This window comes from Ovis canadensis, chromosome 6, assembly GCF_042477335.2.
Source record: "Ovis canadensis isolate MfBH-ARS-UI-01 breed Bighorn chromosome 6, ARS-UI_OviCan_v2, whole genome shotgun sequence".
Taxonomy (NCBI): domain Eukaryota; kingdom Metazoa; phylum Chordata; class Mammalia; order Artiodactyla; family Bovidae; genus Ovis; species Ovis canadensis.
This window is the reverse complement of record NC_091250.1, coordinates 109,510,870-109,535,273: the sequence shown is the minus strand read 5'-3', so window position 1 is coordinate 109,535,273 and position 24,404 is coordinate 109,510,870. Positions and strand designations below refer to the sequence as shown.

Below are 24,404 nucleotides of genomic sequence, written 5' to 3'. Positions count from 1 at the left end.
TAAAAAATGATAGGAATCCAAGGTACTATTAATAACAATGATAATTTAGCTTAGGGTACAACGGCACTGAAGAATTGATGCTTTTGAACTATGATGTTGGAGAAGACTCTTGAGAGTCCCTTGGACAGCGAGGAGATCAAACTAGTCCATCCTAAAGGAAATCTGTCCTGAATATTTATTGGAAGGACAGATGCTGAAGATGAAACTCCAATACTTTGGTCACCTGATTTGAAGAACTGACTCCTTGGAAAAGACCCTGACACTAAGAAAGATTGAAGGCAGGCAAAGGGGATGACAGAGTATGAGATGGTTGGATGGCATCACCAACTCGATGGACATGAGTTTGAGTAGGCTCCAGGAGTTGGTGACGGACAGGGAAGCCCAGCATGCTGCAGTCCATGGGGTCGCAAAGAGTCAGACATGACTGAGCAACTGACCTGACTGACTGACAATGGTGATTCATTAGCTTGTGCCGTGAGCTCATGTAGGTCTACCCATCAGATGTGTAAAGCAACATATGCCCCTGAGAAACTCAAGGGAAAACATGGTGGAGTAGAAATTACATTGACTCACGAGCCAGGAATGAAGGTTCTTGTCATGGGAGTGCCACTTACTAGTGCTGTATGTTTGAGCAAGTGACTAAAGAACGAAAAAATCTGTTTTTTGGTCTATAAAATGAGAAAGTCTAACAATCAGTTTTAAAGGGTTTTTCTAGTTCTATCATTCTGTTCCCCCCACTCTCCAAATCTTCAATTTCTCTCTCTCTTCAAGGTCATTCCCCTTTGCCTCCCAAGGTGATCATAGTAATATCAAGTTCATAGAAATATCAAAAGCCAAAAAAAAAAATCCTTCTCCTTCCCTTGTTTGGTCATTTTACAAATATTGATTAAGTATCTTCTATGTGCCATGCACTGTGCTGTTTGATGGGCTACATAGAGTGAAGAGGAGGGTTGCTGCTCTCAAGGAGCTAAGAGTCTAGAGGAAGAAGCAAACAAATACACAGACATTTGTAGTCTGGTCAAGGGCAGTAATAAGGGCAAGCACAAAGCACATGGCAACACCCAGGAGGCTAGATGACTGGGGATGGAGGTTCAAAGAAACTTCACAGATGTAGTGGTGTGCACCTCATGTCCCATTTCTCTCTTCCATTCTCAGTGAAGCTCCCTGAAGGAGTAGCCTGTACTGGGCCATCCAAGGCCCATTATCCATCCACTCCTCAAGCCTCTGTAATACAGCAACCACACCCACCACTTCACTGACACCAACTTCAGTGGGACCACCAGTGGCCAACATGTTGCCAAACTCAATGAAACAGATTAAATTTTCTTACACTTTCTCTCTGTCATGGGATCAACACTGTCGATATAAACTTCTTCTGGAAACACTCTATTCTCCTAGCTATCACAACATTCTTCTCTCTTCTGACCATTTCTTACCCTTTACCTCTCTGACCATGTCTTCTTAATCTTCCCAAGTTTCTTCTCTTATGTTCATCTTCTCTTTAATGACTGTGCTACCCAAATCCCATCTTTGATCTTCTATTCTTTTTTCACACAATCTCTTTGGATGAGATCACTCATCCTAAAAGTTTGCACTCCTGTGTTCCTCCTACTGATACCTACATTATATCTCCAACTCTGGGCTTCCCAGGTCATGTCAGTGGTAAAGAATCCACCTGCCAATGCAGAAGACCCAGGAGATGTGAGTTTGGCCCCTGGGTCAGGAGGATCCCCTGGAGTAGGAGATGGCAACTTGCCCCAGTATTCTTGCCTGGAAAATTCCATGCATGGAGGGCTACAAACCGTGGGGCTGCAAAGAGTCAGACATGACTGAGCATAGCACCTGCTTCTCCTCTGAGCTTTACAGTCATACATCCGGCTGCCTGTTGGACATATCTACCTTTCTCTTCCATGAACACTTCAAACTCAATGTGTCCAAACTGAAATTATCATTTTGTTCCCAGATGGGAATCTTTTCCTCATTCTCCTATATTCTCAATATCAGTTTGCGACTCTGCTAACCAATTAGTCATCAACTCATAAATATGAAAGTCATCTTTCCTTTTCCTTTCTCTCACCCTCCTACTTCATTCAGTTCTGCTAATTTCTTCCTTAAATATTTATCAAATCTACCTTTTCCTCTTTTTATTATTTATTTGGCGGCACTGGGTCTTAATTGCAGCACACATGATCTTTAGCTGCTGCAGGTGGAATCCCCGACCAGGGATCAAACCCAGGCCCCCTGCACTGGGAGCATGAAGTCTTAGGCACTGGAAAACCCTGCCCTTTCTTAATTCCTACACTACCAGTGCTCTGATTCAGGTATTCACCCTTTCATCTGGATTATTCTCACAACCTTTGAACTGATCTCCTTATCTCCAATGTTATGCATTATCTTTGAAAAACCAGAAAGATTTTTCAAAAAGTAAAGTGGGCCATCCTACCCACATGCCTTAAAACCTTCAGTTGTATTCCACCAACTTAAAAATAAAATTCCAAGCTCCACAGTACAGCATACAAAGCTCTCCATAACCTTGAACTTACCAACTCTCTAGCTTCGTCTCTCATTCATTCATTCAGTCAAAAGATATTTACTGAGTGCCTACCATGTGTCAGGTGCAATTGTAGGTGCTGAGGATACACAATGAATAAAAGAGACAGTAAACAGGAACTTTCAGTAAAATCTAGAGTATGTCCAGACAGTAGTTAGTGCCAAGAAAAATAAAGCATGGAAAAGAAATAGGAAATATGTGGTAGGGGTGAAGAACTGCAATTTCAAATAGAATGGCATACAGGCAAGACTTAGAGAAAGTCAAGGATTAAAATAGATAAATAGATGATAGATAGATAGATGGGTATTAGTCACTAAATTTTTTTGACTCTATTGTGACCCCATTGACTATAGCCCACTAGATTCCTCTGTCCATGGAATTCTCCAGGTAAGAATACTGGTGTGTGTTGCCATTTCCTTCTCCAGGGGATCTTCCTGACCCAGGGATCAAACTCATGTCTCCCTCGCTGTAGGTGGATTCTTTACCACTACAGAAAATATTTTTTGAGCCACCCGAGAAAACCCAGATAGAATTTCAGGGAGAAGAGCAGAGCACAAAGGCTTTAATGGCAGAAGTATGCCTTGCAGAAGCATTCCCTGGACAAATCCAGGGAATAGCAAGCAGGATTGGTGTCTGAAGCAGAAAGAGCAGGGAGAGGAATCAACTGATCGGAGGGCTGGCTTTGCTTGTGGTAAAGAATCTGACTGCCAATGCAGCTTCTCTGGGCTCAGTCTCTGGGTCAGGAAGATTCCCTGGAGAAGGAAATGATAACCCACTCCCGTATTCTTGCCTGAAACATCTCCTGGACAGAGGAGCCTGGCAGGCTACAGTCCATGGGTCACAAAGAGTTGGACTTAACAACTAAACAACAACAACAGCAGCACTTTAAAGGACACTGTGAGGAGTTACTCAAAGTGAGAAGAGAAGCCATTGAAAGCTATTGGAGGGACTTAAGGAGAAAAGCAACATGATCTGACTTAAATTTTAAGTCTGACTTAAACTGCTATTTCAAGATTACAGTGAAAAAGGCCAGTACAAAAACAGTGAAACAAGTGAAGAGGACACTGGAAGGATGAAGGCAAAAACTGACAATAAGTAAAACCAAAGTAAAAGCAGAGAAGTTGCATCTGAAGTGTATTGTTTTATGAAGGAAAAGCTGGGAATCTGCTAGTATACTGGATATGGGATGTAAGAGAAAGTGGGGAGGATGATGCTACATTTTCTGACCTGAGCAATGGGAAGAAAGGAGTTGCCATTTGCGGAGACAATTCACGAGATGAGCAAATTAGGAAGGGACAAAATCATGCTTGGAACAGAACAAGGGTCAGAAATATTTTCTGTAAAGGGCCAGACATATTTTAGCCTTTGGGGGTCACATATGGTCTATACCCCAACTACATAACTGTCATTGTAGGAAAAAGCAGCTGGCTATAGGTAATACTTAAACAAATGAGTGTGCCTGTGTTTCAATAAAACTTTATTTATGGATACTGAAACTTGATTTCATATAAATTTCACATCACAAAATACTGTTCTGTTGATTTGTTCCAACCATTTAAAAAGGTAAAAACCATTCTTTGCTCACAGGTCAAACCAAAAAATGCGGCAGGCCAGGTTTAGCCTGTTGACCCCTGGTAGAGAACACATCCAGGTTTCAGTAGCACCATCTATGTCTTCCAACATTCAATTCAAGGCTTCTTCCATGAAACTGTAATTATTCACATGAAGTGGAGGAGGACATGTCTTCATGGCCCTTATAAAACCAGCTCAAATTCTGACATGAGTTACTCAGTGAGCAAAATGGAGATCTTTTAGGAGTACTCACTTCATAAAATAGAAAGCCCCAGAACAGACAACAAAATACTACCAAATTTACCAACATTTAATGTATACTCAGCTTCCCAGAAATATAGCCAAGAAGAAATCTAGGAATACTATTAAAGGGATACAGAAACTTCACTCCGATGTTAGAAATAAACAGAACCTTCTTAGCATTAGATGGCATAATGACTCAAGAATAATTATTATGGAGTGCGGAGGGGAAACTCTAGAAAAATAAACTGTGCTTGTGAAACTGACAGAAAGCTTTTTAAAGAAAATAATTGGTCTTCTCCAGGGAGTTTCCAATGTTCAAATTTGAAGCATAAAATTTTTTGTTGTTTGTAAGCAGATTTACTTTAAAAAGAAAAGAGTCAGTACCCGGGGAGAAAAAATTTCAACAGAATAGACGTATAGTGAAAAAGTAAAAATAAAACAGTTTAATAAAGGGGAAATGAGTAAATATCCCACACACATTTGGTTAAACACCAGGAGATTTCTTGATTAAAGTCTATCCTATGGAGAAGGAAATGGCAGTCCACTCCAGTACCATTGCCTGGAAAATCCCATGGACAGAGGAAGCTGGTAGGCTATAGTCCATGGGGTCCCAAAGAGTCAGACACGACTGAGCAACTTCACTTTCACTCTCATGATCCTAGGTAGCCCAATGATACAGTCAGTAGCACAATAAACAATGTCTTTAGAAAATCATCTTCGAGAAGTCAATCCTGACTTGCAAGGCATTCAGTGGCTTGTAAAATGGTGTGGCTAGTATCAGTAGCTATGGCAATTGTCAGATCCAGGGAAGATCTCTGGACAGCAGCTTCTTAACTGCATAATCATATTAAGCTGCCTAAAATCTCCATGCTACACTTTCCATTTCTGTAAAGTGGGGATATAGATACCTACTCCACAGAACTTCAAATAGGATAACACTTTAAATGGGGTAACACTGTAAGACCTTTAAGTTTTAACCTTGAGTGCCTGATTCAGAGTAAACGTCCAACACACAGAAATTAAGACATTCTTAGAAATGATATGCTAAAACTCTCTCCTGTATTTCCTAAACTTTGCAATTAGAGGTTGCGATAGATGTCAAAACCAAATGACCAAAAAAATGCAAACACCCTACTCTTCCCCAGCTTTACATTTAGAAAACAATTAAGACACCATACCTTCTCAAAGGCACACTGAGGGTTTCTGCAAACAGCGGGTTTGCAGATAACGATATCACCATGGCAACAGCAGTTCTGGCATGAATCGGGCTTCCAAATGGTGGCATCCTGTGAAGAAGCATAAGCTCTGAGTTAAAAACTGATCAGTCAAGGTAGGAGCACACAGAAGTGGTGCCATCAACAGCCCCACAGCCTGAACATTTAAAAGGCAAAGGAAAGTCATTGGCACATGCAGAGCTTGCTGGGTACTGATTAAACCCTGAGAAGCTATAAAAGCAGCCTAATCCATTTCACCACAGTCAACCCACGTAGCCAAAGACAAGGGCATGCAGCAGAGAGCTGTCAATTCCCAGAGTAAAAACGATCGATTGGACTGAAACCTCAAGAGGACAAGCTGCTCCCTGACTTGAGGTTTCTCTGTGCTGCTAACTAGCAGAAACCATCAGAGTGTGTCCAGAGATGCTTGGACTAGCACTAACCAGCTTCTTAAGAGCAGCTTTTGCCACTGAGTACTTTGAGCACCTCACACTTCACTTCCCAGTTCTTCGGTACTAAATCTGCTCACACTCAGCTATTCCACGGCTCACCTTTACCTCTGATAGGATAAAGTGTAGACCCATCACCTGGCCCTTGCCTCTAGCCCTAGCCTCAGCAAATGTGACAGCTCTGAGACTTCTGTCTGTCCACGCTAGATGGTCAAGCATTTGGACAGCCCCAGCCTCCTTTCTCCTGGCCTCACAGCTTATCCTCTTCCTGGTTCCCTCTTCTCCTTGACTCTCCCAAAGTGAGCTTGCAAACCAACACACTTCTTCAAGCCTCAACCTCAGAGTGAATCATTTCCTAACCCTTAAGCCTACACACTGCATCCTCCACTCGGGTATGACTCTTCATGGCTTCTCTGGAACCCTACTGTCTCTTGTACATGTTGCTACACTTTTACTGCACTTACAAATTCCTGTTATCCTGCCCGGACCAGACTGTGAGTACCCCAAAGCAGGCAGTGTCCTGGGCCCGGCACACTGAAGGTCTTTCTAAACCAAACGTTCACAGTGCGCAAGTCGCTTAGTGAAGGTTTTGTCCTCCTTTCTATACGTCCTCATCCTTTTGTCCTCGAATAACTGAAGCACTACTCAAATACATTGGAGAGAAGTAAGGGGAAATTCTAAACTCTTGATAGAGTCAGAAACTATTAGCACTAACCTGAACTGGGATGAGCTGGGAAAAGCACGGGTGTTAGTAAAAGATGCTATCACACAAAGGCAGACACCAAAAGAGATGGTTAACTTCTGCGTCAACTTGGCTACACTATGGTACCTAGCTGTTTGGTCAAACACAAGCCTAGATGTTGCTGTGAAGGTATTTCATAGATGTGATTAACATTTATAATCAGTTAAGCAAAGGAGATTACCCTCAACAATGTGGATGAACCTCATCCAATCAACTGAAAGCCTTATGAGAAAAACAAGGTTTCCTGAAGAAGAAAGATTCAGCCTCAAGACTGTATCACAGAAATTCTGCCTGAGTTTCCAGCCTGTTGGCCTGCCCTACAGGCTTCAAACTTGCCAGTCCCCACAATCATATGAGCCAATTCCCTAAAATAAATGCCTCCCTCTACTTTTCCCTCTTTCTTTCCCTCTCCCCACCCCCATATATATACATATGGTTGGCCATAATATCTTATGGAAAAAACCCAAATGAACTTTTGGCCAACCTAATATGTAAGTTTCCTATTTGTTCTGTTTCTCTGAAGGACCATGTCTGAGATACCAACACTGGTACAGACTTACATGGATTGTGCATAACACTCTCAAGGAAAAATGAAGTCATCCTTTGTGTTCAGAAATGTTAAATGTATAAGCTTTTAGGGAATGTGCTTCAAACCCCAAGTGATGGAAGAAAGATAAAACCTGTCTGAGGTGAGATGACATTCCCAGTGCCTAATTCATGAAAAACTTGAATTAAAGTAAATGCATACTGGAACCTGACTTGGAATACCTCTGAATTTCTTTCTCTTTATGTTAACAGCACATTCTTCTGAAATGACAATTGTGTGCCAACCACAGTCTACTCTTAACCCAAAAAGCAATGACAAATAGGTGAGGGGGAAAAAAGAAATTCATTCTCAAGCACAATGTAATATATGTTCCCCGCTGATTTAAGAAAACAGTATCAGTTTCAGGATACAGATGAAATAAAAATGACAACTTCATGAAGTCAGCAGCTGCTGTTTATTGATCACGTATCCTGTGCTGACAGGAAGTGCTGGTAGGAGAAAGCACTTGCGGCGCTGGAGGAGGTGGGCCTCTGCCATCACCGGAGAGGGCTGAGCCCAGAGGAGAGGGAAGTCAGTGCGCATCAGCACTTCGTGAAACTCTTACAGGAACAACAACCCTGCGAAGCTGGCGCTGTAATGATCATGACTATTCCGACATGAGGAAACAAGACGTGAGAGATTGAGCAATTTGCTCAAGTTCACAAAGCTGTCTGACATCTAAGAACCCAGACTCTGAAATCAGGCTACTGGATTTGAATCCTGGTGTCACCAGTCATTAACAGTGAGTCCATTTTATCAAGGTTTCCGTGTCCCAGGTTCCTCACCTGTAAAGCAGATAAAGAACTAAACTCATAGGGTTCGTGAAAAGACCAGATGAGACGATGTGCTTAGAGAAATCTGAACAGTGCCTGGAACTTATCAAAGGCCCATTATGTATTTTTAATGTAATTTATTGTTATTCCAAATTCTTCCTACGATGTCATAGGCATTTAGCAAGTATTTTTCTAAACATTTTCTTTTCTTGGAGTGAAAATATTCCCCTAAGGACCTTGTCTTTCCCATCTTCCCACTACAACCTACACAGGCAAAACAGAGTGAAGCTGTGATTTAATTAGCACCCAAGCACTGAAAGGGCTTCCCCTGTGGTTCAGCTGGTAAAGAATCTGCCCCTGGGTTCGATCCCTGGGGTGGGAAGGTCCCCTGGAGAAGGGAATGGCTACCCACTCCAGTATTCTGGCCTAGAGAATTCCAGGGACTGTATAGTCCAAGGAATCCCAAAGAGTCGGACACGACTGAGCAACTTTCACTTTCACTGGAAAGACCCAGGAATGCTGCATTAGAAGAAATGAATGAACCCATAGACTGCAAGACCACTGAGGTGGTCAAGACCACTCAGGTCATTGGAAAAGCATTTGTAACCATGAACCCATCTTCCTTTTCACTCAGACCTCAGATGACCACACCAGTTCCAGGTACTCGCTTCAACCCAGGGTGGTTCTAAAACTCCCTCCATTCTTAAACCAGGCGTTAAGTTCTTCCCCACACCTCAACTATTTCCTCAGTGACCCTAGACTCCAAAATAGCCCATTATACCTTTTAACAGCTTTCAATCACTGGATGCCACTCACTCAACTCTAAACAAAATGTCCTAAAAACATGGAATATATTTTCATTTTCACTTGTAGAAACATGATTTTTCAATATGTTAATTAAAAACTAAATTTCTGGGCCCGGGGAGCATTCCTGAATTTGTTCACATATCTGTATTCCCTCCAGTATGCCACTTCCAGGAAGGAGAGCTAGCTTTATTCCTCTGTGTATAGGCGCTCCACTGAGCACAATTATTGAGAGTCGGCTGACTTCATTAGTGAACAACCCGAATACTTACTTATCCTGAAGAAAATTTCTTTCCCCATGACTTGAGATATCCCAGTTAGGATGAGAGGTCTTGAGAAAACAATATTTCAATGACATTCACTACAAAAGCCCCATAACGTTGAAGCTTATTAGTTCCCTGGAACCAAACTACAAAGATTTCCCCGGTGGCTCAGATGGTAAAGAATCTGCCTGCAACGCAGGAGACCTGGGTTCGATCTCTGGGTTGGGAAGATGCCCTAGCAAAGGGAATAGCAATCCACTCCGGTAATCTTGCCTGGAGAATTCCTTGGACAGAGGAGCCTGGCAGGCTACGTACGGTCTATGGGGTAGCAAAAAGTTGGACATGACTGAGCAACTTTCACTTTCAAACTACAAAGAAAAATTTTCTTCATCTAGGCATTTTCAAAAACCTTCCTTATATAAATGTCCTCATTTAGTCTATAATTTATGGTTAATTTTAAACAAAATGAGCCCTTTACCAAGGCCTAGATTGATGGCCATATATTTTTCAGGTCTAAAACTTTAGGAATCAATTTCTATGGCACCATAAAGTTGCTTTATGAAGGAAGGGATACGAGAGTTCCTCGATTGCTAAAACTGGATAAAGCCATAAAGTCCAAAGAAATAACACTGTAAAGTAAATTCTACAGATTTTCCATGTTACCATTGCAATTCTGTCGCTTTATAATCCTCTCTTCCAATCTAACACATTCTGCAAAAGAAATAGTCTTAAAATAGTTTTTCACTAGAATGCAGATTAAAGGATTAGATTCCAATAAACCTAAAAAGCAACCTAAATGGCTTTTAATATTTCTAGTAATAAGTGAATAAAGTGTTCTTGCAGATAATGCAGTGCCTCCATCCCTAGACATGTTGAAGTAATAGTAAGGTGCTTCAAAAAATAACAAAAACTATTTCACTTGGTTAAGCATTTATTAAATATTAGTTTAATGCTAAAAATAAACAATGACTACATCCCTCATGAGTACTCAAATTGCTGGGGAAACATTATTTACAATATTCTATAATAGTTTATCAACTGTTGACATAATGTTTTTATCTTAATGTTATAATAACCCTATTTTAATTATTGATTTATTCATCCCATTTTAAATCTCCTTGGCTTGTTAGGACAAAAATGAGAAAGAAGGAATAAAATACTCCAAAGTTATGCTTCAAGTTACAAAATAGTAAGCAGAATATAATGTGTTTTTATAACTAAAATATATTTCTGTGCATGGTCATTCCTGGGTAGGGATTCTTGGTGATTTTTTGTCTTTCCATTATCCTTATCCATATTTTTTGTTATTTCAATAGCAAAATATATGTAACTTATATGATCTTTTAAAGTTAATTTCAAAATATAAGACAGAGAAAAACAAAAATATGGTACCCTTTTCTCTACAAACCATAGGTAGAAAGCAACTGAGTTTTGAGGTTGAACTGGCATGGCGGGAGGGGAGCTAAATAAAACGACCCAACAAATACCTAAGAGTGAGCCATTTACCTAAACCTTTGTGTTATTCTCAAACATTTCTTCTTGGGCTCAGTAAGATTTTAAAAAACTAACTGTGTCTCTATTTGTCCTTGAATGCCATGAAAGGACTACAATATTCCACTGGGCCTCGTGTCTCCATTTCTGGAAGTTCATTTTCCTGACAAGTCTGGTTTTCAGGAAAGATAATCCATATATAAGGGTTCTTTGACCCAGCTCCAATTCGGACACAGAAATAATGGTTCCTGTTTGTCAAGGAACCATAAAGAAACGAATCAATAACTTTCATAAGGTTATTTCAAAGTTCAATTCTTTTCCCAAGCGCCCTTCCTCAGACAGCTTAGATAAACAGTACCTTTTTCATTTGGTCTCATTTTTAAGTTCATGTGAAACTCTTTATCCACCCCCAAATAAAAGGGAACAGAGGACACTTATTGGTAAGAAAAGGTTAAGAGTCCTTGTATTTACATTAAATTCCCCCCCTTGCAGGAAGAACAAACACAAGCCAAAGGTAAATAAAACAGAAAACAGTGATCCCCTTCCTACTTGAGACCTATTTTTAAAATTTGCTGTTGTCCAGTGTCTAAGTCATGTCCAACTCTTTTGTGACCCCCATGGACTGAAGTGTACTAGGCTCCTCTGTCCATGGGATTTCCCAGGCAAGAATACTGGAGTGGGTTACCATTTCCTCCTCTAGGGGATCTTCCCATCCCAGGGATTAGGCCCGTATGTCCTGAACTGACAGGTGTGTTCTTTACCATTGAGCCTTGCTCCACACAATACCCCCTTATGGAGTTCGTTCTGCACAGCAAGGACTGAAGTAGCTTCACATTTTAGCATTCTGGAGTGATTAGCTTGTACCTGATCTCCTCCTGCTGTTGTCTTAAAATGATAAAGTTGAAGGAATCAATCATAAGAAGATCAACTTAGATACAGAAACAACATCATGGACCACAGATGAAAAGACAGCTTCTTTATACTACTGCAAATGTGTTTGTTCAGTTGGCTAACAAGAAACCCTGAAAAGCATGGCAAATTAACATCATGTTCTTGCACATATGTCTTAGAATAGTGAGCTAGAGCCGGTGGAGGAGCAGAAAGGAAAGGAAAGGAAAGGAAACAAGCTACTACCAAGGGCCAGTAATACTTCTCCAATCTCCCACACACTCAGCATCTCAGGGGCCCTCCCAGCATCTTGTGGACAAAGCATCACCATGCTACTTTTTCAATGATGGAACAATGTGTGAAAAGGCTGAGTGAATTGTCCAGAAAACATCTAGTAAAGGGTGGATCTGGGATTCAAATCCATCCTATTTACAGGTGGCTCCAGTGGTAAAGAACACACCTGCCAATGCAAGTAGATGTAAGAGACGCGGGTTTGATCCCTGGGTTGGGAGGTCCCCTGGAGAAGGTCATGGCAACCCACTCCAGTGTTCTTACCTGGAGAATCCCATGCAGCCTGGCAGACTGCAGTCCATAGAGTCAGAGTCGAACACAACTGAAGTGACTTAGCATGTACCTAAGCTAAGGCTAAGTCACTTCATTCGTGTCCAACTCTGTGCGACCCCATAGACGGCAGCCCACCAGGCTCCCCCGTCCCTGGGATTCTCCAGGCAAGAACACTGGAGTGGGTTGCCATTTCCTTCTCCAATGCATGAAAGTGAAAAGTGAAAGTGAAGTCGCTCAGTCACGTCTGACCCCCAGAGACCCCATGGACTGCAGCCTTCCAGGCTCCGTCCATGAGATTTTCCGGCAAGAGTACTGGAGGGGGTGCCATTGCCTTCTCCGAGCATGTACATATACATGCCTTATTTTATGTCTGTAGTGCGTATATAGATAGATAAATAGATGGATAGTTACTATAGAGCAGTCTTACCATTTCACATCACTCTTCCACTTTCCCACTTTAGTAGGCCAATAAGATGGGATAAACTACGGCAGTGCTGCTAATTTTCAGGGGAAAGGACTGTGAGGTTTAGCAATACACCTGCCTAGCAAGACTCCCTGTGACTCCAACAGCACACTCCCACCCCCTCTTCATCTAATTTTCACATATCCTCCAAGTCTCAGCTTAAACATCAGCTCTTCAGGGAGACCTTCTCTGCCTCCTTAACTCAGTCAGTATTTCCCTGTCTCATGTTCCCAAAGCTCCCCCTGCTTCCATAAAGCCAATCTTATTTCTCCAAGTTCTTTTGGCACAGTAAAGAAAACTAAGGAAGAGGACATCTTCTGGATTTCAGATGCTTTGGCATGTTCACATCTTTCATATGTCTTCCTAAAATATTTTGAGATAAGTGTTGTCATCATCTCCATTTTACAGATAAGGAAACCAGGAGTCCAAGAGTCTAGGTAATATTCCCAAAGCTTGTAACTGACTGGCAGTTCAGTCACTCAGTCCCGTGCGACTCTTTGCAACCCCATGGACTGCAGCACACCAGGCTTCCCTGTTCATCACCAACTCCTGGAGCTTACTCAAATTCATGTCCATTGAGTCACTGATGCCATCCAACCATTTCATCCTCTGTCATCCCCTTCTCCTCCTGCCTTCAATCTTGCCCAGCATCAGAGTCTTTTCAAATTAGTCACCTCTTTGCATCAGGTGGCCAAAGTATTGGAGTTTCAGCTTCAGCATCAGTCCTTCCATTGAATATTCAGGACTGATTTCCTTTAGGATGGACTGGTTGGATCTCCTTGCAGTCCAAGGGACTCTCAAGAGTTTTCTTCAACACCACAGTTCAAAAGCATCAATTCATCGGAGCTCAGCTTTCTTTATGGTCCAACTCTCACAACCATACATGACTACTGGAAAAACCATAGCTTTGACCAGATGAACCTTTGTTGGCAAAGTAATCGCTCTGTTTTTTAATATGCTGTCTAGGTTGGTTATAACTTTTCTTCCAAGGAGCAAGTGTCCTTTTTAACTTCATGGCTGCAGTCACCATTTGCAGTGATTTTGGAGCCTCCCAAAATAAAGTCTGTCCCTATTTCCATCATTTCCCCATCTATTTGCCATGAAGTGATAGGACTGGATGCCATGATCTTCATTTGCTGAATGTTGAGTTTTTAGCCAAATTTTTCACTCTCCTCTTTCACTTTCATCAAGAGACTCTTCAGTTCTTTGCTTTCCGCCATAAGGGTGGTGTCATCTGCATATCTGAAGTTATGGATATTTCTCCCGGCAATCTTGATTCCAGCTTGTGCTTCATTCAGCCCAGCATTTCTCATGATGTACTCTGCATAGAAGTTAAATAAGCAGAATGACAATATACAGCCTTGACATACTCCTTTTCCTATTTGGAACCAGTCTGTTGTTCCATGTTCAGTTCTAACTGTTGCTTCTTGACTTGCATACAGATTTCTCAGGAGGCAGGTCAGGTGGTCTGGTATTTCTACCTATATCTGAATCAATGTCCATTTGACTCTAAAGCTTCCATTTTTCCCACCATACCCACATCTGTACCCACAGCCTTGGTCTATGGACACAAAGTTATACACCAAGTTATTCAGCATATGAACTCAAGTACCAATGCCAATATAGTAAGCACATGCTCAGTTGCATCTGACTCTTTGTGACTCGATGGAGTCCCCTGCCAGGCTTCTCTTTCCATGTTATTTTTTTCAGCAAGAATACTGGTGTGGGTTCCTCCAGGTGATCTTCCTGACCCAGGGATTGAACCCTCATTCCCTGCATCTCCTATATTTGCAGGCAGACCCTTTACCACTGCCACTGGGGAAGACAATACGGTAGAGTTGATAAACTTGGGTTCAAATATTGATTCAATTACTTCCTAGATTTGGGAACTTAGACAAATCATTTAGCTTTTTTGAGCTTCCATTTCCTAATATATAAACTAAGGATAAGATAGGACCCAATAGGGAGACAGTGAAGATGAAATAAACTAATGTACTTACTTAGCACAGTAACTAGTGCATAAAAAGCACTTAATAAATGTCAGCTATGAGTTTGATTACTTGCCACTATCTTAACCAGTTGACCACAATATTTTCTGTGACAGAGGGAATACTTGTAGCATTTAGAGATTTATTTAGAAAATCCCTTCAGCTTCCAAAATAAGGGAAAGTTTATTTTCCTATAGTTTAAATGTTTACAAAATATTATTCTATAGAGTGTTGTGGAAATCATACTCCTAGAGTAATATACAAACAAAATACTCTTCAAAATATAGAATAAAATTAAATATCCAGCAAATGTGCTTCACATTCCAAATTCTGAGGCAATGGAAACACAGGCTTAGCTCTTCTATTTTTACCCCCAGCTTTCCATTTGTTCTAACACAATCCTGTTTCAGTAAAAGCCCAACCTAAGAGGACTCCGGTGACAAAATAACCCTCATAAATTCCTGGAGATGTTAACCACAGAAAGTTCTATATTGAATAAAAAATCTGCCTCATATTTCCACTCAAAGTAATCCAGTTACTAGGGAGAATCTAGGATAGCTTAAGCTTGAAATTGCTTTTTTTATTCTCTCTAGCAATTCAACTCTCAAAGACTTTATTTTCTATTTCTAAAGCAAATGGGGAAAAAAATCAAACATTCAAAATGTTTGCACATGAAATTAAAGTATAGCTGTACCATTATCTCTCATATTAAAATCATTTATTTTTTTGTCTTCCACTCCCCACTAGATCATTCTCATTTGTTCTATAATTAATTGTTTACATCTATCTCCCTCCCCAAAATTGAGGATAATTTCTTTATAGAGAGGTAGCTTTGCATTCTCATAGTGATTGAAACATAGCAGGCACTTATAATGATTTTGACTGAGTTAATGAATGGATGGATGGGTAGATGGATAGATATTCCCAAATCTAAATAATTTCTAGCAATTTTGTGATGTAATCGCTGAAAGTCAAATACACAGACAATAGCACTTCACTCTCCAAGCTGCTCTTGTGGCTGCAGTAGCCCATTTCAATATGTGCTATTTGAGATCCAGCCTTCTAGACCTATGTTTCCATCAAGACTTTTGTTCTAAAAGGGTCCTTCTATTTCTGCCTGGTGCTACTGTATTCCAGCATGCCAAAGCTGCATCATAGCCCTTGAAGCTATGCAGCAAAACCTTCATCCCTAACTTTTCCTTCTAGCTAGTCTCTTGGCAGTTGGTCTAGTTAAACTGGCCAACCAGTAAATGGTTGGGAGTTGTACTGGCACTCACATTCCACCAGGTAAATCCACATTCCACAACGTCTGTTGTCAGGCCCAGCCAAGGCCTTGAGTCAAAGACTTCAACATTGGTGAGCCGGCCTCATGATTTAATGTAGAGCATGCTGCTAAACAGGGACTATGCAACCCCAAGAGGCATTTAAAATTTTGCTTTGAAGAATAAAGGTGGAGGTGTTACTGACATTTAATAGATAAGGATCATAAATTCCAGATGTCTTGTAATAAGTAAGACATTGCAGCACCTAGAAAACTGTCCCACTTTCACATGACTTTCAAGTGTCCCACAAAACATTCACAGCAATGAAAAATCTGTTTATAGTTATCTGGTTATATATCTCAACTGTTCCTGTTTTACACATAAATAAAAAGACTTTATTGACTGCTAATAATATACCCTGAATTGTCCACAAAATTAACTAACATGTAACTCAAACAAAGATTTTACTTTATTTTGTTTAGAATTTAATAAAGATAACAGGAGACAATAAAAACATATATTAGAGATTTTCTAAAACCTATGAATATTTCATCAGATAACTAATATCTATAAGCATAGTTAATTTCAAATTGCAAAACAGAAAACAAACATATGAGATTAATTTTGCTTAACTGCAGACTGGATATAACACACACAACAATAACAACAACAACAACCAGAAGGATAAGAAACAGAAAACCCCAAACAACAACAACCAGAAGGATAAGTAACAAAAAACCCCAAACTGAAACATTAAGAACAAAAAGTATGGAAACCATGGAAAAGAGCATGGGAGACACAAGGAACATGACATAAGGTTTAATATATGGGCAACTGAGTCCCGAGAAAGAAATAGCAGAAAATAAACAGAAATAAACTTTTCAAGAATTAATAGCCAAGAATTTCTCCAAACAGAAGAAAAACATCAAGCCATAGATTCAAGAACTACTATGTACATCAAGTAGAATACACCTAAAGAAAACACCTAAGAACATCAGGGTAAGACACAAAAAAATCCACAGCAAAGAGAAAAAAAAAATTTTTTCCTCCAACTTGTCCCTCCTTTCTCCATCCCCAGTCTTGATAACCACCTTTCTACTGTCCATTTCTATGAGTTTGCCTTTTAAAATATATATATATATATTCAGCATATAGCTAATACCACGCAGTCTTTCCTCATGTGGTTTATTTCACTTAACACAATGCCCTCCAGATTCATCCATACTGTTGCAAACTTAGAATTTCCTTCCTTTTTAAAGCCGAACAATATTTCATTGTATTTATATATGCTACATTATCTTTATCTATTCATTTATCAAAAGACATTTAGGTTGCTTTCATAGAGAAAAATCTTCAAAGCCACAGAGGAATTAACTTCAAACATTAATACTAAAACTGACAGCTAACTTGTCCACCAAAAAAAAAATCAAACTTCAGGCTCTACTACAAAGCCACAGTCATCAAGACAGTATGGTACTGGCACAAAGACAGACATATAGATCAATGGAACAAAATAGAAAGCCCAGAGATAAATCCACACACATATGGACACCTTATCTTTGACAAAGGAGGCAAGAATATACAATGGAGTAAAGACAATCTCTTTAACAAGTGGTGCTGGGAAAACTGGTCAACCACTTGTAAAAGAATGAAACTAGATCACTTTCTAACACCGCACACAAAAATAAACTCAAAATGGATTAAAGATCTAAATGTAAGATCAGAAACTATAAAACTCCTAGAGGAGAACATAGGCAAAACACTCTCAGACATAAATCACAGCAGGATCCTCTATGATCCACCTCCCAGAATTCTGGAAATAAAAGCAAAAATAAACAAATGGGATCTAATTAAAATTAAAAGCTTCTGCACAACAAAGGAAACTATAAGCAAGGTGAAAAGACAGCCTTCTGAATGGGAGAAAATAATAGCTAATGAAGCAACTGACAAACAACTAATCTCAAAAATATACAAGCAACTTATGCAGCTCAATTCCAGAAAAATAAACGACCCAATCAAAAAATGGGCCAAAGAACTAAATAGACATTTCTCCAAAGAAGACATACGGATGGCTAACAAACACATGAAAAGATGCTCAACATCACTCATTATTAGAGAAATGCAAATCAAAACCACAATGAGGTACCACTTCACACCAGTCAGAATGGCTGCGATCCAAAAATCTGCAAGCAATAAATGCTGGAGAGGGTGTGGAGAAAAGGGAACCCTCCTACACTGTTGGTGGGAATGCAAACTAGTACAGCCACTATGGAGAACGGTGTGGAGATTCCTTAAAAAATTGCAAATAGAACTACCTTATGACCCAGCAATCCCACTGCTGGGCATACACACTGAGGAAACCAGAATTGAAAGAGACACATGTACCCCAATGTTCATTGCAGCACTGTTTATAATAGCCAGGACATGGAAACAACCTAGATGTCCATCAGCAGATGAATGGATAGGAAAGCTGTGGTACATATACACAATGGAGTATTACTCAGCCGTTAAAAAGAATTCATTTGAATCAGTTCTGATGAGATGGATGAAACTGGAGCCAATTATACAGAGTGAAGTAAGCCAGAAAGAAAAACACCAATACAGTATACTAACACATATATATGGAATTTAGGAAGATGGCAATGACGACCCTGTATGCAAGACAGGGAAAGAGACACAGATGTGTATAACGGACTTTTGGACTCAGAGGGAGAGGGAGAGGGTGGGATGATTTGGGAGAATGACATTCTAACATGTATACTATCATGTGAATTGAATCGCCAGTCTATGTCTGACGCAGGATGCAGCATGCTTGGGGCTGGTGCATGGGGATGACCCAGAAAGTTGTTATGGGGAGGGAGGTGGGAGGGGGGTTCATGTTTGGGAATGCATGTAAGAATTAAAGATTTTAAAATTTAAAAAATAAAAAACTAAAATTTAAAAAAAAAAATGGTGAAAGGCAGAAAACAAATATTTAAAGAGAGAAACAAAACAATCATCAACTTAGAACTGTATACCCAACAAAAATATCCTTGAACAATGAAAATGAGATAAAGATATTTTAAATTAATAAAATGTGTGAGAATTTGTCACCTACAAACTCAAACTAAAGAAATGAAAATATTAAATAAATTTTGCAGGCAAAAAGAAAATGATTCTAGATGGAAACACAGTAATGTAAGAAGGAATTTACAGTAATCAAAACATCAAATATGCAAGCAATCTAAATAAATAACTGTACAAAACAATACGTTGACATCTTGTGAGAATTGAAATATATATGTTTAAAATGCCTAATAAAAATAATAAGATAGTAGAGGAATAAATACAGCTGAAATGTTTCAAGGTTCTAGTATTAGTTGGGAGGAGATATATAAAATGATTACTACATACTGTAATTTCTAGGATAACCATTAAAGAAATAAAGCATGTATAACTAAAAACCTAATGTGAAATTAGATACACACAAAAAGGATTAGATCCAAAAGACAAAAAGATAAAAAATAGAACAGAAGTGACAAATAGAAAGCAATAGCAATATTAAATATAAACCTTAAATTATGAGTGATTACAGGCTTCCCTGGTGGTTTAGATGGTAAAGAATCTGCCTACAATGTGGGAGACCTGGGTTCGATCCCTGGATTGGGAAGATCATGTGAGAAGGGAATGGCAACCCACTCCAGTATTCCTGCTGGAGAATTCCATGGACAGAGGAGCCTGGTGGGCTACATTCCATGGGGTTGGAAAGAGTTGGATACGACTGAGTGATTAAGCATACAGCATATGAACAATTACATTGACAAAAAATGTTAAAGGATAAAGACAGTCAGACTGGGTGAAAAACAGAGCAGTGTATACAATAAAATTGAGAGCCTTTATTATAAAATATCAGCTGAATTTTCCAAAATAAAACCCCATATGTAGATATGTATCCTTGTTGTTCAGTCTCTCACTCATGTACAAATCTTTGCAACCCCACAGACTACAGCATTCCAGGCTTCTATGTCCTTCACCGTCTCCTGGAGTTTGCTCAAATTGAGGTCCACTGGGTCAGTGATGTCATCTAACCATCTCATCCTATCGTCCCCTTCTCCTCCTGCCCTCAATTTTTCCCAACATCAGAGTCTTTTCCAATGAATTGGCTCTTCACATCAGGTGCCCAGAGTATTGGAGCTTTGCTTCAGTATCAGTCCTTCCAAAGAATATTCAAGATTGATTTCCCCTAGGATTGACTGGTTTGATCTCCTTGCTGTCCAAGGGACTCTCAAGAGGCTTCTCCAGCACCACAGTTCAAAAGTATCAATTCTTCGCCATTCAGCCTTTTTTATGATCCAACTCTTGCATTCCTATACAACCACTGGAAAAACCATAGCTCTGACTATACAGACCTTTGTTGGTAAAGTGATGTCTCTGCTTTTTAATATACTACACAAATGTCACAGCTTTTTTTCCAAGGAGCAGTAATCTTTTAATTTCAGGCTATAGGCACCAACTGTAGTCATTTTGGAGACCAAGAAAATAAAGTCTGTCACTGTTTCCATTGTTTCCCCACCTACTTGCCATGAAGTGATGAAACTGGATGCCATGATCTTAGTTTTTTGAATGCTGAGTTTTAAGCCAGCTTTTTCACTCTCCTCTTTCACTTTCATTAACAGTCTCTATAGCTACTCTTTGCTTTCTGCCATTATGGTGGTATCTTCTAGATATCTGAGGTTATTGATATTTCTCCTGGCAATCTTGATTCCAGCTTGTGAGTCATCCAGCCCAGCACAGTGCATGATGTACTCTGCATTAGGTTAAATAAGCAGGGTGACAATATACAGCCTTGACGTACTCCTTTCCCTATTTGGAACCAGTCCATTTTTCCATGTCTGGTTCTAACTGTTGCTTCTTGAACTGCATACAGGTTTTGCAGGAGTCAGGTAAGGTGGTATGGCATTCCCATGTCTTGAAGAATTTTCCAGTTTGTTGTGATCCACACAGTCAATGGTTTAACATAGTCAATAAGGCAGAAGTAGATGTTTTTCTGGAATTCTCTTCCTTTTTCTATGATCCAGTGGATGCTGGCAATTTGATCTCTGGTTCCTCTGCCTTTTCTAAATTCAGACTGTACATCTGGAAGTTCTTGATTCACATACTGTTGAAGCCTAGCTTGAAGGATTTTGAGCATTACCTCACTAGCATGTGAAATGAGCTCAATGGTATGGTAGTTTGAACATTCTTTGGCATGGCCCTTCTTTGGGACGAGAATGAAAACTGATCTTTTTCAGCCCTGTGGCCACTGCTGAGTTTTCCAAATTTGCTGGCATCACATATATGTATATTTGTATGTATTTATACCTCTTCATCAATGAAAATAAGATGTTAGAGACTAATTCCTTCAAGAATTCAATTCACCAAGAACTTATTGAGGATTCTTCATTGTCAGATACAATATGCAAGTACGGAAAAATATAGCCCAAACCAGAGACATAAGAAGACAACCCAGTCCCTTATATTTGCCCTTGAACTTGAAATACAATTAAAGAAGCAAGAGTTTTGAAAAAACTACACAACAAAGCAAAAGACAAGAAGTGAAGAAAAAACCTAATATAGAAAAAGAACACTAGACAGAGTCAGAACCTGCTTTGACCAAGGAGGGCACAGTAGACAAGCCACTTGCATGGGTCGTCAGATACCTCTTGCATAAAATTCAAAGATCAGACTATATATCCATAATCTAGAAATGAATTTTGGGACCAAAAAAATCCTGGGCTGGAATTCAGCTCCCTGCCTTAATAATTACAAAACCTTCAGCAAGACAATTATCCCAACTCAACCTCAGTTTCCTTTAATGTAAAAAGAATAAAGATAATAAAATCTACCCAGGAGGATAAATTAGGTAACACATTTGCATTTCTTGGCACAGTGCCCAGAAATTGCAGCGTAGAGCAGTGACTCCCACTTCTCCAACTTTAGACCTTCCTATACCCAGAAAAATCTCTCCATGACCTCGGTTACCCAGAGGAATCATCACTATACCCACTGCAGAATTTATAAAGTAGCCCATTGGTTGTTGGATTTTTTTTTCTCTTGCGTGTGTTTCATGACTAAGTTCATCAGTATACTAACCACTCTTCGTTATGTACAAGCAAGTTAGAAATCAAACATTTCAAAATATACCATAGAGAGAAATGTTTTTTGGAAAAAAAGTGATTTGTTTAACTTAATGTTAACTAAAATTAACTTTATTTAACTTAACACAGAGGACAATTTCCCAAACCCCCCTTTAAAATGTCCAGTACAAAAAGTTACTACTTACCAAGCAACTAATAACATATATATGATGGTGTTATTCCTCAGCTAGAGCCAGACATCCTGAAGTCTGAAGCCAAGTGAGCCTTAGGAAGCATCACTACAAACAAAGCTAGCATAGGTGATGGAATTCCCGCTGAGCTATTTCAAATCTTGAAAGATGATGCTGTTAAAGCGCTGCACTCAATATGCCAGCAAATTTGGAAAACTGAGCAGTGGCCACAGGACTGGAAAAGGTCAGTTTTCATTCCAATCCCAAAGAAAGGCAATGCCAAAGAATGTCCAAGCTACTGCACAATTGCACTCATCTTACATGCTGGCAAAGTAATGCTCAAAATTCTCCAAGCCAGGTTTCAACAGTATATGAACCATGAACTTCCAGACATTCAAACTGGATTTAGAAAAGGCAGAGGAACCATATATTAAATTTCCAATATCTGCTGGATCACAGAAAAGGCAAAAGAATTCCAGAAAAACATCTATTTCTGCTCTATTAATTACACCAAAGCCTTTGACTGTGTAGATCACAAAAAACTGTGGAAAATTCTTCAAAAGATGGGAATACCAGACCACCTTACCTACCTCCTGAGAAATCGGTATGCAGGTCAAGAAGCAACAGTCAGAACCAGACATGGAACAATGGACTGGTTCCAAACAGGGAAAGGAGTACATCAAGGCTGTATATTGTTGCCCTGCTTATTTAACTTATATGCAGAGTACATCATGCAAAATGCCAGGCTGGATGAAGCACAAGGTGGAATCAAGATTGCTGGGAGAAATATCAATAATCTCAGATATGCAGATGACACCAGCCTTATGGCAGAAAGCAAAGAGGAACTGAAGAGCCTCTTGATGAAAGTGAAAGAGGAGAGTGAAAAAGTCGACTAAAAACTCAGCATTCAGCAAATGAGTATCATGGCATCCAGTCCCATCACTTCATGGCAAATAGATGGGGAAATGATGGAAACAGGGACAGACTTTATTTTGGGAGGCTCCAAAATCACTGCAAATGGTGACTGCAGCCATGAAATTAAAAGACACTTGCTCCCTGATGAAAAGCTATGACAAATCTAGAAGGCATATTAAAAAACAGAGACTACTTGGCCAACAAAGATCTGTATAGTCAAAGCTATGGTTTTTCCAGTTGTCATGTATGGATGTGAGAGTTGGACCATAAAGAAAGCTGAGCTCTGAAGAATGGATGCTTTTGAACTGTGGTGTTGGAGAAGACTCTTGAGAGTCCCTGGGACTGCAAGGAGATCCAACCAGTCAATCTAAAGGAGACCAGACCCGAATATTCACTGGAAGGACTGATGCTGAAACAGAAGCTCCAATAGGTTGGTAACCTAATGCAAAAGAACTGACTCTTTGGAAAAGACCCTAATGCTGGAAAAGATTGAAGGCAGGAAGAGAAGGGGACAACAGCGGATGAGATGGCTGGAGGGCATCACCGACTCAATGGAAATGAGTTTGAGCAAGTTCCAAGAGTCAGTGATAGACAAGGAAGCCTGGTGTGCTGCAGTCCATGGGGCTGCAAAGAATCGCACATAACTAAGTGACTGGACTGAACTGATTGTATATGTATATTATAGATGCACATCTATATGTGTGTACATATCTATAAAATACATGTTATATGTGTATTATGTATATGTATGTATTTGTTGCTTAATCGCTAAGTCATGTCTAACACTTTTGCAGCCCCATGGACTATATAGCACCAGTTCCTCTGTCCACGGGATTCTTCAGGCAAGAATACTGGAATGGGCTGCCATTTCCTTCTCTACAGGATCTTTCTCACTGAGGGATCAAACCCAGGGAATCTCTGGGTAAAGAATATACCAAGCAATGCAGGAGATGAAGTTCTGATCCCTAGATCAGGAAGATCCCCTGGAGAAGGGAATGGCACCCACTTCAATATTCTTGCCTGGGAAATTCCATGGACAGGGGAGCCTGGCTGGCTACAGTCCATGGGGTCAAAAAGAGTCATTTATATAACATTTTATCCCCACAAAGATCTTATAACTTAGTTATTATTGCTCTTGTTTTATAAGTAAAAATTAGAAAAAAAAAAACCTCCAGAAACTTAAAGAAAGTATTCAGTCAATAATTGTACAATTGATGAAGCCAGGCTTTGAAGCCAAGCCTGCTTGGTTTTAAGAACCAAGGTCTTTCAAGTGAAAAATTATAGTTCTGATGAGAACAGTTCTCAACAGGTTTGAGCAAAACTGATCAACAGATCTAATTGACTTATATC

At 39.8% G+C, this 24,404-nt stretch overlaps 1 protein-coding gene across 2 annotated transcripts in view; it reads right to left on the bottom strand.

Annotated features, from left to right (window-relative positions):
* Positions 1-24,404, bottom strand: part of FRAS1 (Fraser extracellular matrix complex subunit 1) — a 516,652-nt gene that overhangs the window by 314,593 nt on the left and 177,655 nt on the right. For both annotated transcript variants that reach the window (XM_069594438.1, XM_069594439.1), the window contains exon 3: positions 5,545-5,652. In XM_069594438.1, the coding sequence (XP_069450539.1) occupies positions 5,545-5,652 (108 nt within the window). The remainder of the gene's footprint in view (positions 1-5,544; positions 5,653-24,404) is intronic.